Source organism: Neodiprion virginianus, chromosome 7 (assembly GCF_021901495.1).
Source record: "Neodiprion virginianus isolate iyNeoVirg1 chromosome 7, iyNeoVirg1.1, whole genome shotgun sequence".
NCBI lineage: Eukaryota > Metazoa > Arthropoda > Insecta > Hymenoptera > Diprionidae > Neodiprion > Neodiprion virginianus.
This window is the reverse complement of record NC_060883.1, coordinates 8,295,440-8,307,658: the sequence shown is the minus strand read 5'-3', so window position 1 is coordinate 8,307,658 and position 12,219 is coordinate 8,295,440. Positions and strand designations below refer to the sequence as shown.

Sequence of the window (12,219 nt, the reverse complement as noted above, 5' to 3'; positions counted from 1 at the left end):
CCATCGGTTCAAGAGGTCCGAAAAGTAGTACCTCTGCGAATGTCGGCGGGGAACAAGCGGAAATAAAGGCGCGGAGATGTGCCGTGAGCAGGGAATGCATGAGTCGAGTGTCTGGCGCCGCTCGCAACCCCCTATCAATCACGATATTCGATAAACTGAATGGTTCATCACTTCCAAGTTTTTTAAGAATTCTTAATTATCGTACTTCCGGAAATAGTGTGTAGTGTTGCCATACACACCCCCTATCAATATTAGGTGGTACATTCACTCGCGTCGATGTCAAAAACGGTTTTTTCGCTCTCGAACTTAGGGTTTTCATACCGAATGTACCCGTCCCATTTTTTTTTAAATTATCGTACTTCCGGAAATAGTGTGTATTGTTGCCACACACACCCCCTATCAATATTAGGTGGCGCATTCACTTAGTTCACTAGCACGATTGAAGATATACGATTTGTCCGGTTGGGGTGGTTTTCTGTTCTTAGGGCTCTTTTTGGGGGTGAATTGTGATGTTTGACGCATTTTTTCATCCTTCTAATGTGTAGTTAAGTCTGAGAAATTCCATAATCCCATTTTCAAGAAACCGTTCGACGAACGATCCAAACTTCAACTAGGTCGTAATGATTGATAAAATGCACAGGCATATTACGGAAACGCTATCCATGACAATTCCACCTCTCAGGGAAACTACCTGAGGTGTCCCCGTCCGATTTCGTCTATTTGAGGATATGTTATTCTACATGAAAATCTAAGCAGCATGTTTTTTTTTGTCGATGGAGAAACGGTTTAAAGGGGTGAAATCAACCCCCAAAGTTGGGCATCGTCAGTGGTTGTTTCATAGTTTCACATACTTCCAGTTGGGATATTTAGATGAAACCAATTGGAGAATAATTCCTATGACGAATAATGAAAAATGCATTTTGGCTGGTTACGACGGGGTTGAATAGTCGAAAATTATAGGGCTTGAAAGTTGGAAAAATCTCATAACTGAAAAACTGTTGTTTGGATTTTAATGAAATTAATTGCATTTGAAGCGGCAGAAAAAAGTAGGAGATATCTATTTTTGCGTTTTTCGAAATAACGTCATTTAGAGGGTGAACTACCCTTATACGCGTACAACCGAATTTCCATTAAAATCGCACTATTTTGCTTCAATTCGTCCTATTTAGCATTACAAAGCTCTTTCTAAGCAACAATTTAGGAGCTTCTTCGCTGCAATAAATTTCGGTTGCATTTATAACAAACACCAATCCCACAAATTGCTGAACGGTTTCTGACAGAGTTTCTTTTACGATCGTGAAATCTTCCGGAGCCCGGTATTTAAGTAGTTTGTGAGGTTACTAGAATCGGTTCCAAGCTTACAATTTTGGAATCAACAATCCTAATGTTGTAAATATTTGGGACTTTGGTTATAATTTTTTTGTAAAAGATGGAAAGAAATCGGAAAGTTAACATGGAATGGCTTGTATAGGTACCATTAAAGAAATGAAAGTTATAAAGTCCTTAATATTTACAACAGTAGCCATGTTGATTCAAAAATTGTAAGCTCGGAATCGATTCCAGTAACCTCACAAAGTACTAAAATACCGGGCTCCGGAAGATTTCACGATTGTAAAAGAAACTCTGTCAGAAACCGTTCAGCAATTTGTGGTATTGGTATTTGTTATAAATGCAACCGAAATTTATTGCAACGATGAAGCTCCTAAATTGTTGCTTAGAAAGAGCTTTGTAATGTTAAATAAGACGAATTGAAGCAAAATAGTGCGATTCTAATGGGAATTCGGCTGTACGCGTATAAGGGTAGTTCACCCCCTAAGTGACGTTATTTCGAGAAACGCAAAAACACATATTCCCTACTTTTTTCTACTGTTTCAAATTCAATTAATTTCATTAAAATACGAACAACAGTTTTTCAGTTATAAGATTTTTTTAACTTTCAAACCCTATAATTTTCGACTATTCAACCCCGTCGTAACCGGCCAAAATGCATTTTTCATTATTCGTCATAGGAATTATTCTCCAATTGGTTTCATCCAAATATCTCAACTGGAAGTAGGTATGTGAAACTATGAAACAACCACTCAGAATGCCCAACTTTGGGGGTTGATTTCACCCCTTTAAACCGTATCTCCATCGACAAAAAAACACGTGCTGCTTAGATTTTAATGAAGATAACATATCCTCAAATTGTGACGATATTATGAGTTCAAAAGTGCCCGCGAAATTTTGCTAAGCACAGCCATCTCACTTTAGGTGTCAGGCGGGAAAAACGGCTCAGAATTTGAACGAGTCTACGGGAAGACGCCCAACCAACCGGTTTATAATTCCCCGTAGTGATTGTTTAATCATTGTTAACACAAATTCAAATTAAATTAACACATCGAAATCGCCAGTAAATATCCGTACGCATCCTAACGTGTGAGTCAAGAATAAAAAACAAAACGAAGTCACGAGCATCCAAGGAATCATCAATTTTTACAAACTTTTTCGCATTACGGAATCGCCGCGAAGAAAACTTAAGAAGACCGTTGATTCCAAATTTCATCGAAAGACTCTCAAAATCATCTGGACAATTACACGACGGAGCTGCTGCCAAGTATAAAGCAAAGGGATGAGTGATTTTTAATTTATTTATGACTTGTCAACTTTTTTCATTATCATAATAGACAATTTTATATCTCAGTATGTGTTAATTCGGGCGTATTTTGTTTTAATTTATTTTTGAATGTTTAAATGAATGTGTAATTTTAATTTTTTGACGATGGACAGGATTTAAAGAGTTTTTATATGTTATTTATATTTTATGTATATTTAATTTATTCAATTGATAGTCAAAGTCGTATTTATTATCGTTCTCGTAATTTTTTTTTTTGTAAGCCTGTCCATTTATTTCATTTATTTTTTTTATTTGACCAACGACTCAAATTCTTACTCATCCCCTTATTTACATTTGTTTTTAACCTCCCAGACTAATCTCAATATAGGCAATAACAACAACAAGAAACAATTATTTATAAAATGTACGAAGTTGGATGGGGACAGCTCAAGCAGTTTCCTTGTCAGAAGCATATCCAGTGGCAAGTACTGCTCTCGAAAGCAACTCTCAAGACTTATTTTCACGTGGACAAGCACCTTTACGATCAATAATACGGTGTTTAAATCAATATCCTTGGATGTGCGCTTTCATCAAAGAAGACTTTTGTTGAAAAAAAAGTTTTTTCTTCACACAGACACCTTAACGATGTTTTTCTGCACTGTTTGGTAATGGGATACGTTACGCGCGCTCAACTGACTTTGAAAATGATACTTTCCAAGCTAGTGTTATAACATAGTACATTACTAACTAACAATAATAGTGACAGAAGCGACTACTAGTGTTGGTTTGCTAAGGCTGGTAATCACACAAGTGAAATCACATTTTTCCCGTCTTACACATGATATTCTATTTCTTCTCGTTTCGGAAATTCGCCCATTGTTCTTGTGAAGCGGACGCAAGTGATTGCAGTTTTCATGTGCACTTTACGAGTTGGCGGATATACAATAGAGTGTCCCAAAAAAACCGACTATTTTTTTTTTTCCAAAGAACATTGAAAAATCGTTAGAGTATCTCTAGAAAATGACCCTGTGAAAATATAAGCTCTTAATATCAATATTTTAGAGGTGGCGATTTGTAATTTTCCATTTCCCATTTAAATAACATGGGAAAATTTTTTTTTGAACTTTGGAATTTTGTGATGGGATAACGAGCTACTTCATAAGTATGACAAAATCAGGTCGTATAGGAAATTTGATGCTCTACAAAAAAGTTCTGATTGGCATTTTGCGTAAATCCAGCCGTTTCAAAAATATCGAGCCTCAAATTTCGGACTGTTTAAAATTATGCTTTTTTTTCGTAAATACAACAAAAATTAATTTACATGTATTATAAACCCAGAATTATCAACTGAACAATAAATATATGCATATATTTATTCTTATATTTATTCTTCAGTTGATAATTCTGGGTTTATAATACATATAAATTAACTTTTGTTGTATTTACGAAAAAAAAAAGCATAATTTTAAACAGTCCGAAGTTTGAGGCTCGATATTTTTGAAACGGCTGGATTTACGCAAAATGTCAATCAGACCTTTTTTGTAGAGCATCAAATTTCCTATACGACCTGATTTTGTCATACTTATGAAGTAGCTCGTTATCCCATCACAAAATTCCAAAGTTCAAAAAAAAAATTTCCCATGTTATTTAAATGGGAAATAGAAAATTACAAATCGCCACCTCTAAATATTAATATTAAGAGCTTATATTTTCACAGGGTCATTTTCTAGAGATACTCTGACGATTTTTCAATGTTCTTTGAAAAAAAAAAATAGTCGGTTTTTTTGGGACACTCTAATATACAACTTAGCGTTCGATTAAACGGTAAAACTGGTACAAAGTTATATGTTCGACCGATCACACTTGCGCGTGAAAATAGCAGTTTTACACCTGCTTCACATACACGAAACGGCATTTCTCTTTTTCCGATTGTCGTGTTCATACTTTTAAATCGTGACTGAGATGAGTTGTAAGAATACTGAAATATCTTTTATTAGAGAATTGGTTCAATTTTCCAAAGTTTGTATCTTTAGTTTTCCTTCACGTGACTAGCAATTCCCGAAATGAAATGATGAAAAAAAAATGAAATTTCAAATTGATGCTCATTAAAGAGGTTCGGCAACATACGCAACGAAAGAGAAAGCCGTTACAACCTTACATGCGATTTGAAATATGATTGATTGTTCCGTTGAAATTCCATATTTGAATTTTTAGCACTGTCTGATATCGAAAACAAAAATAGGTCATGTCCCTCTTGTAGAAAACTCTGCTATTTTTAAATTGTGGATGAATTTCAGATAGATCTTTAGAAACAACCAAATACACACATTATCCATACAAAAACTTTTTCTTCGACGTTCAGCTACTAACATAATTATGTATGCAATTCCATCAAGAAGCTTGGGAATTTTCCGTGAGAATCGCATATTCTCAGAGTAAAGCGATTAAAGAATTACCTTTTGAACATACCGAAAATACCTTTATTATCTTGACGTTCTGTTTCCGAAATCTCAATTTAAATTGAATCACACGTTTTTTGATAATTTCAGTCCGACTACTCAATCATAGATACCTACTTTGGAGCCTATAAAACGACATTTCTAACGGTTACAACCTTACGTTGCCAAACACACGATATGTGACAAAGGATACTCTTAGTTTACCATATATTTTAAATACAATCGAGAAAACCATTGCCATTCTCGGAATGAAAATACAGAATTACGAAATAGTTACTACTTTATATTTAAAATACATTTGTGCGTGCATTTCACCTAACTTTATCCAAGGCCTATTACATGGATAATTCCACGACATACATTTATAAGCAAACAGCTGAATTAAATGAACCATTGACAAAACAACAGATTGATTGTTATACACTCACAGTAACATGGCACAGACACAGCACTGGAAATTCCGAACTCTAGAAGTTCTTGTTCGCAGTATATTGGAGAATTCAGTATAGTTAGGCGAGTCTGTGGGCCAAGTTAACGGCGTCCTTTCCGTAATGACCATTTCGAGTTTTAGTTAATTTCAATACTCTTCTGTTTCATCAGCTCAGAAACAATAACAAGGCTGCAACAAAATATTGGTATTATATTACTCCACATCAATTCCAAATTCCTATGCACAATTTTAATTCCAAATTTAGAGAAAATTATCACATTAGCGCTCCAAATCCTCAGCATGCCTTTGCCAGTAATTTTTGGAGATTTGTAAACAATCGCCAAGACAAAATAATTGTAACAATGATTGGGTATCACATTGTTATGATCGTATTAGAAGTAGTCTTGTTCGATCGAGTTCTGATATTAGTTTTATTCCCGACTCAAAAATAATGCTCACTTTTTGACCTGAAAAGCGCTAAGAAAGTGGCATATTACTTCCTTTTCACTGCTTTCACACATCTGTGATAGAAAAATGAGCACTTTTCTCCCGCGTTTGCAGGAAATATGATCATTTTCTCGTCTCACTCAGACGTCGCAGTCGGATAAAACCCCGAAATCGCTGCCATAAATCGGGAACGCATTCAATTCGGGTGAAAGTCTGTACTTGGGGGTATTTGGGGTCGCTTATTATTAATCCAAAGTCAAACATTTCAAACACAAAATGACGAGTCAAAAATGATGGACATATGTGGTGGAATGATGTCAGATTCCTTAGGTAATGGATATAGAAGGGTTCTCGAGGATATTGATTGCGCACATGAGGTCAACATTCACCAGAATTTTATTTGTTCAGAAAATGGCCAATAATTTATTTGGAAATACTTCAGAGAAATTAATACGTATAATAAATAAAAAATATTGTTAGAAAACATTTTTTTTGTCAGATTCCTCGTCATCGAATTCAGAATCAGTTTTTGCTGTAGATTGACTTTTTATTGAAGGTGGGAGTAACAATTCTACAGCTTCTGTAGATAAATTACGCAATTTATTCTGAGGCACCTTACGGATATTGGAAATGTGCAGATTAGATGTTACCATGAGCCGATTCCAAACATCTTCCATTGGTTTGTATCTCGAACACTTTCGTGATAAGTTTCTTCGCATACTTTTGATGTCCTTGCTCCGAGCTTCTTGAGCATCTTCCGATAGTTGGCCGATTGGTAATAATGCATGAACTATTGTTTGCGAACCATGGATGAGAGTTTGTGCGCTGAGGTAGGCATATAATACTACGGATGAAGTTTGACAATTAGGCATGCAGTTTCTACCGGATATTCTTGAAATTTTTAAGGATTAATCTTATGATCATTCGAAATACCTTTCAGTATTGCGTAACAGTGTGTGATTAATTTTTCGTTGACTTCCATTATCATAGCAGATCGACTTGAATTTTCGAAAAAGCGCCGAGCCGCGTTCTCATCATTAATGCTGCCGAATCCAGGCTCCGGAAAATCCACGATTAGTCATAATTTCGTACGAAAAACCTTTCGAACAACCCTCTTGCTCTCTTGTACAATCCGCTTTTCTTCCTTAGTACATGCTTGCCATTTTTTGATTTTCAATTTTTGACTTTTCTTTAACGAAGAGCATCGATGTTATAACAATTTTTGAATGTAGCTCCACATAAGTAATAACGTTGAGCAGAACTCGTTGATGTCAATGCGTTGCAAACTTTCCCATTGATCATTGTTAATATCATTTTAAATTCGACTGAGATTTCAATCTGATTTAGAATTGTTGCGCAAGGAACAAGTGCCTTCGTCTGGTATGGTTCCGTGTTTTTGTGCAGAAATTGTAATCTTAGTGGTCTACAGAATCGAGAAGACGAAGGCCCAACGTTCTTTCAAATCACAATTTTGGCATTCGATTTACAATCGACAGATACGAGTTGTAATGATACAACTGAAGTGCAGAGCACACTTGAATCCGAAATGCTGTCATCTTCAAACTTCTGCTTATATTCACTTTATCCAAAGCTTCCATCGCAACCCCACTTACAGATAAGGGACGTCTTTTTAACATTTTCGTCGGCGATGCTGGAAATAACTTCGCGTCGAAGTAATGTAATACGCTAAACTGTATGGTCCAGTAAAGCCTATAACTGAACTTCTGCTTTGCTTTCTGTAATAGTGATAGCCATACGGGGTGGATAACACAGTTTTTTTGCTTCTGCTACTTTGGACTAAGGAGAAACCATACGGCAATGCTGTCCAATACTCAGCGATCTCAGTGCTTGGTAGTCACTCTTCGACAATTTACGGTTCACCAAATAAGAAAATACAGCATCTGCAGATAATGTAACTTCGGGTTTCATTTCCAAAGTTTTTCGGTACTTCAAAGCTCTTGTTGGACTTGTCAGCGTTGCATTTTTCACGACTTCCGCAGCATCCAGTTGTCCTGAAGATCGAAGGCTCTTTTGAACGGCATACGCCAACCCACTCGTAGTCAACGTTGCACGGACTTCGTCGGTTTTCCTCCGTTTCGATCTTTCACTTAATGATTCCAACTCCACAAAAGGGCGACCATCTGTAGCGGTCGCGGTCAGTGCAGGTGTCTCCTGAGAAGGAGCAGGTACGGAAATGGACACGTGCACATTGAGCCATATCGCATATTTCACGTGAAAATCATTTTCATGCCTATTGACTGTTTACCACTATCCTCTCATTGTGTGAAACAACGTTGAAAAGGACTGTTCGCGCTCGAATCTCGCGGTCCCGCTCGGGCCCTGCGACATTGAGGGTTCTCAGCCGCGTGGCAGAGGTTTCTGTGCGGAAGCGGGGTCTGCCGGAGGCGCGCGCCATGCTCTTTGTGTACGTCTGCTTCGTTAGTGGGGGTATAGCGTGAGTTAGTTAGGATCGAGTGCTCGAGTAGGTAGGACGTGTTGTGAAGCTTTTCCTTCTGCCCGTGCGTTGCGAGTACATCATCATTTTCCGCGTTCGTTCGTGTGCGTCGATTTTCTTCCGTTCCGCGTAGTTTCAAGGTTCGCGCGTGTCTAGATTTGATTTATGGGGATGCGGGCCATCCTCTGGTGATTGGAGGTACCCGTTCCCGGGGCGAGCGTCGACGCAACGATAGATCTGTAGCCCGAGCATTTCAGCGTTGGATTCCCAAGATGTCGGGACCGCTGTTTGCAGGGTTACGGGCCATCTCGGACGCTCCCCGTTACCCTGCATCCACGTGACCGTCGGAAGTTGCGGCGTTTTCTTTATTTATTTACGTACTTGAAAATTGTGGTTTTTATTCATTCACCCTCTCACTCACTTATCCCATCCCGATTAGCGTTAGAAAAGAATACTTGATAAGTGATTAAACAAGGACTGCTTCATATCGCCCAGTATAGGCACCAAACGTCCACTCTTCTTGGAAATTTTCGCTGAGAGGTGTTCGAGTAGAGCGACAAATGTGTACTTTAGACGCCCTTTCACCATAACGAAAACCGCCTTCCGTGTATTCAGTAAAACGTCGTCGATACCCGATTCTGTAATCAAGCCACGGGTAATATAAAACTGATTTGCATATGAAAACTTGAAATATTAAACGTAAACTATGTTGAATAAAGTACCATCAATTCATGTAATAAATTGAATTTTTTCTTAAAATACATAAAATTAGTACATAAATATTTAAGATATTGTAAATGAACAAAAATAAATTCTAATTTTATCCAATCGTGAGTAACATTTATCAAAAACAATATGAATCCAGAATAACTGCACTACTTTGTTACGGACACCCTATGTACGCTAAGACCAGTATTAGTTTCCTATTGTACGTACTAAACATCTGCCCGTGCGGGGTAGCGCGCTTCGTACCCGTTCAAGCTATATTCATACAGCCAGAACCACATTTTCCCGCAGGATACCGCTGGCACTTTGGGGGTGTTTCCGATAGCTGATAGACTCACCTAAAGACCTCAACTTAGATAGTTGGCCGATAGTGGACGATAATATACTTTTTGTCCACTTGAAAGTCGAAGTCTCGTAAATCATATCGTTATCGCTAGGGTACCGCACACGGCCGTATTTTAGGCAGATAAACATGACTTTTCAATTTAACTAATACATAAATATTTTTTACATACCTCCAGGAAGAGAATCTATTTTGAAGAATTAAAATCGGATTCACTATTGAGATATGGAATTTCGAGGATTGGTGTTTTTGCTCAGTATTCTCGCGCGGCACGTGCGCTTTGTACGAAGGCTGACTGAACTAAGGGAGCGAGCTAGGTATAAAATGGACGACCTTACCCTTCCAGCTTTGAATGCACCAATCATTTCTGTACACAGCTCACTGATCAAAATTCCCCGAATTCAATTTTCACTTTTTCGATTTATAGCCACGATTTTGGGGTTTCATCCCACTCTCCGGACAGTAAACCGAGCCGCGGGAATAATCGTCGACTTTACTTCCTTGTTACATAATGTACTAATTTGTGGCCTATGGTTGTGTAGGAAAAGTATTGGCGTTGACCAAAAATGGCGTTCTCCAACTTCCAAGAATGATAATGCTTTTGGGCCTTTACTATCCGTAAGACCGGATATTAGAAAGATGGCGGTCTGTCAAATGGCAGGCGCACTACATCAAATTCGTTTGTGAAAGACGCAAAATGCCGTAAAATATAGTGTTTTTACAGCATATCAGGCATAAACGTTTGTAAATGGAGTGTCTCATAATTTTGCTGTCGCAGAAATCGTTGGATCGAGAAAACATCCTGAACTGAACTAGGAAATACGTTCTAGCAATCACTTGGAAGTGTTGGAGTACTTATGTAAGCTAGTATTACGTAATCTATTTATGATCATTAGGGGTGTGCGGATACTGAAATTCTTTGGGTCGGGTCGGGTTGGGTACCCAAAAATTTCGGGTACCCAAAAATCTCGAGTCTGTCGAAAAACTGTCGGGTTTGCCGAAAGTTGCAGAATTTTCGAAAATTTTGCCATGAGTCTCTCGGAGATTTTGTTTTTCCCAAAGATTTCGGAATTCCCGACCATTAGTGGATTACCCGAAGACTTCGGATTACTCAAAGATTTCGGGATTGCCAAAAAACCTGACCCGATGCAAACGCGACCCAAACCCGAGTTTGAGTACTCGAAATTTCGGGTACCCGCACACTCCTAATGATCATCCATATTATATGCACCATCATCATAATTGACATACGTAGGCTGGTCAGAGGATATTCCAATGGCGTTCAGAATCATATTGACGTCAAAGATGCGTACTTTCTCATACCCGTAGCAGAACGAAGCTGTAAATGGCTCCGGTTGTTCTAAAGAAGGCTATACAAGTTTACATGTCTTCCTTTCGGCCTATCATGGACCCTACATATATTCACATAAATCATAAAACCAATCGTGACCAAATTGAGAAAAAAAAGGTGGACTTCATCGATTTACCTTGATGATATCCTATGGATGAGAAATACTTCTGAAAAATGCTCGGAAAACATACTTCGAACAATAAAGATGCTTTCTTCCCTAGAATTGATCAGTAACTACGAAAGGAGTCAATTTTCCCTGAGCTCTAATTGTCAGTATTTGGGATTTATTGGAGATTCAGAGTCAATAAAAATCAAAATATCGAGACAGAAGAAGCCTAAACTATTATACCTCATAGATGAATTCTGGTATAGGTGAATTAGCGTACGCAGAAATAGAGCCGAATATTGCAAATTGATAAAGAGAGGAAAAGTAAAAGTGCAGGCATCAAACAATCAAAACATAAACTAAAAAGTGATAATACCAAACCACATAAAATCCAAATTACATTGGTGTTATCCGCCACGCAATTCGAAGAAATACCTTTACTCTAGAAATTTATACTGATGCTTCCACATCAGGTTGAATGCTCATTGACAAGGAAAAAATACGGGAGGATTTTTGAAAGAATCCAGGAAAAATCTCCACATAAACAAACTAGAACTGCTAGCAGCATTGTCTGAGTTAAAATGCTTCGCATCAGAAGTTAATGATTGCGAACTATCACTTACAATTAGAATAGACAACACGACAGCAATTGCCTATATTAACAAAGTGGAGGAAGTCCAATACCCACAAATAAATGCCCTAGTCCGTAAATTATGGCAATAGTGCGAATCAAAATAAATATGGGTTTACGCTTCATTACGTTCAGGTGAAACCGTAGACGTAGACAGAAAATGCCGACGTTTAAAAATAGACACCGAAAGGAAACTACCAGGCTGGGCTTAGAAAGCAATCACTAATAACTTCGTCGCTGCATCAATCGACTTGTTTACATTAGGAAACAATACAAAAACAAAACTCTTCTACTCAGGGCATGAAGACCCAGATGCTTAAATAATGGATCCATTTACTATCCCGTGTGAGGACTGATGTTTTCATGCACTACCAACTTTTTCAATGATATTCAAAACATTAAGAAAAATACAACTAGACAAAGCAGAGGGAATTATGGTAGTTCTCCTATGAACTACATAGCCATAGTACCTCATCTTCAAAATACTACTTATTGAAACACCACTGAAATTCAAATCTCTAACATCATTGGTATCTTGTTCCTTTAGATCAATACACCAGCCACTAGCCGAGAACCTTATCCTGTGTACAAGATAGCCTATTCCATGCATAGATCAATAGGTCTTATTGTGATTTCAGAACGCTCTTAGCTGTAAGTATCAGGCATAATCCATCC

General features: G+C 37.7%; 1 protein-coding gene across 1 annotated transcript in view; it reads right to left on the bottom strand.

Annotated features, from left to right (window-relative positions):
* LOC124308426 (peroxidase) overlaps nucleotides 1-12,219 on the bottom strand; it is an 88,064-nt gene that overhangs the window by 63,566 nt on the left and 12,279 nt on the right. Inside the window, exon 2 of the mRNA XM_046771134.1 lies at nucleotides 5,484-5,674. Coding sequence (XP_046627090.1) covers nucleotides 5,484-5,614 — 131 coding nt within the window. The 5' untranslated portion in view covers nucleotides 5,615-5,674. The remainder of the gene's footprint in view (nucleotides 1-5,483; nucleotides 5,675-12,219) is intronic.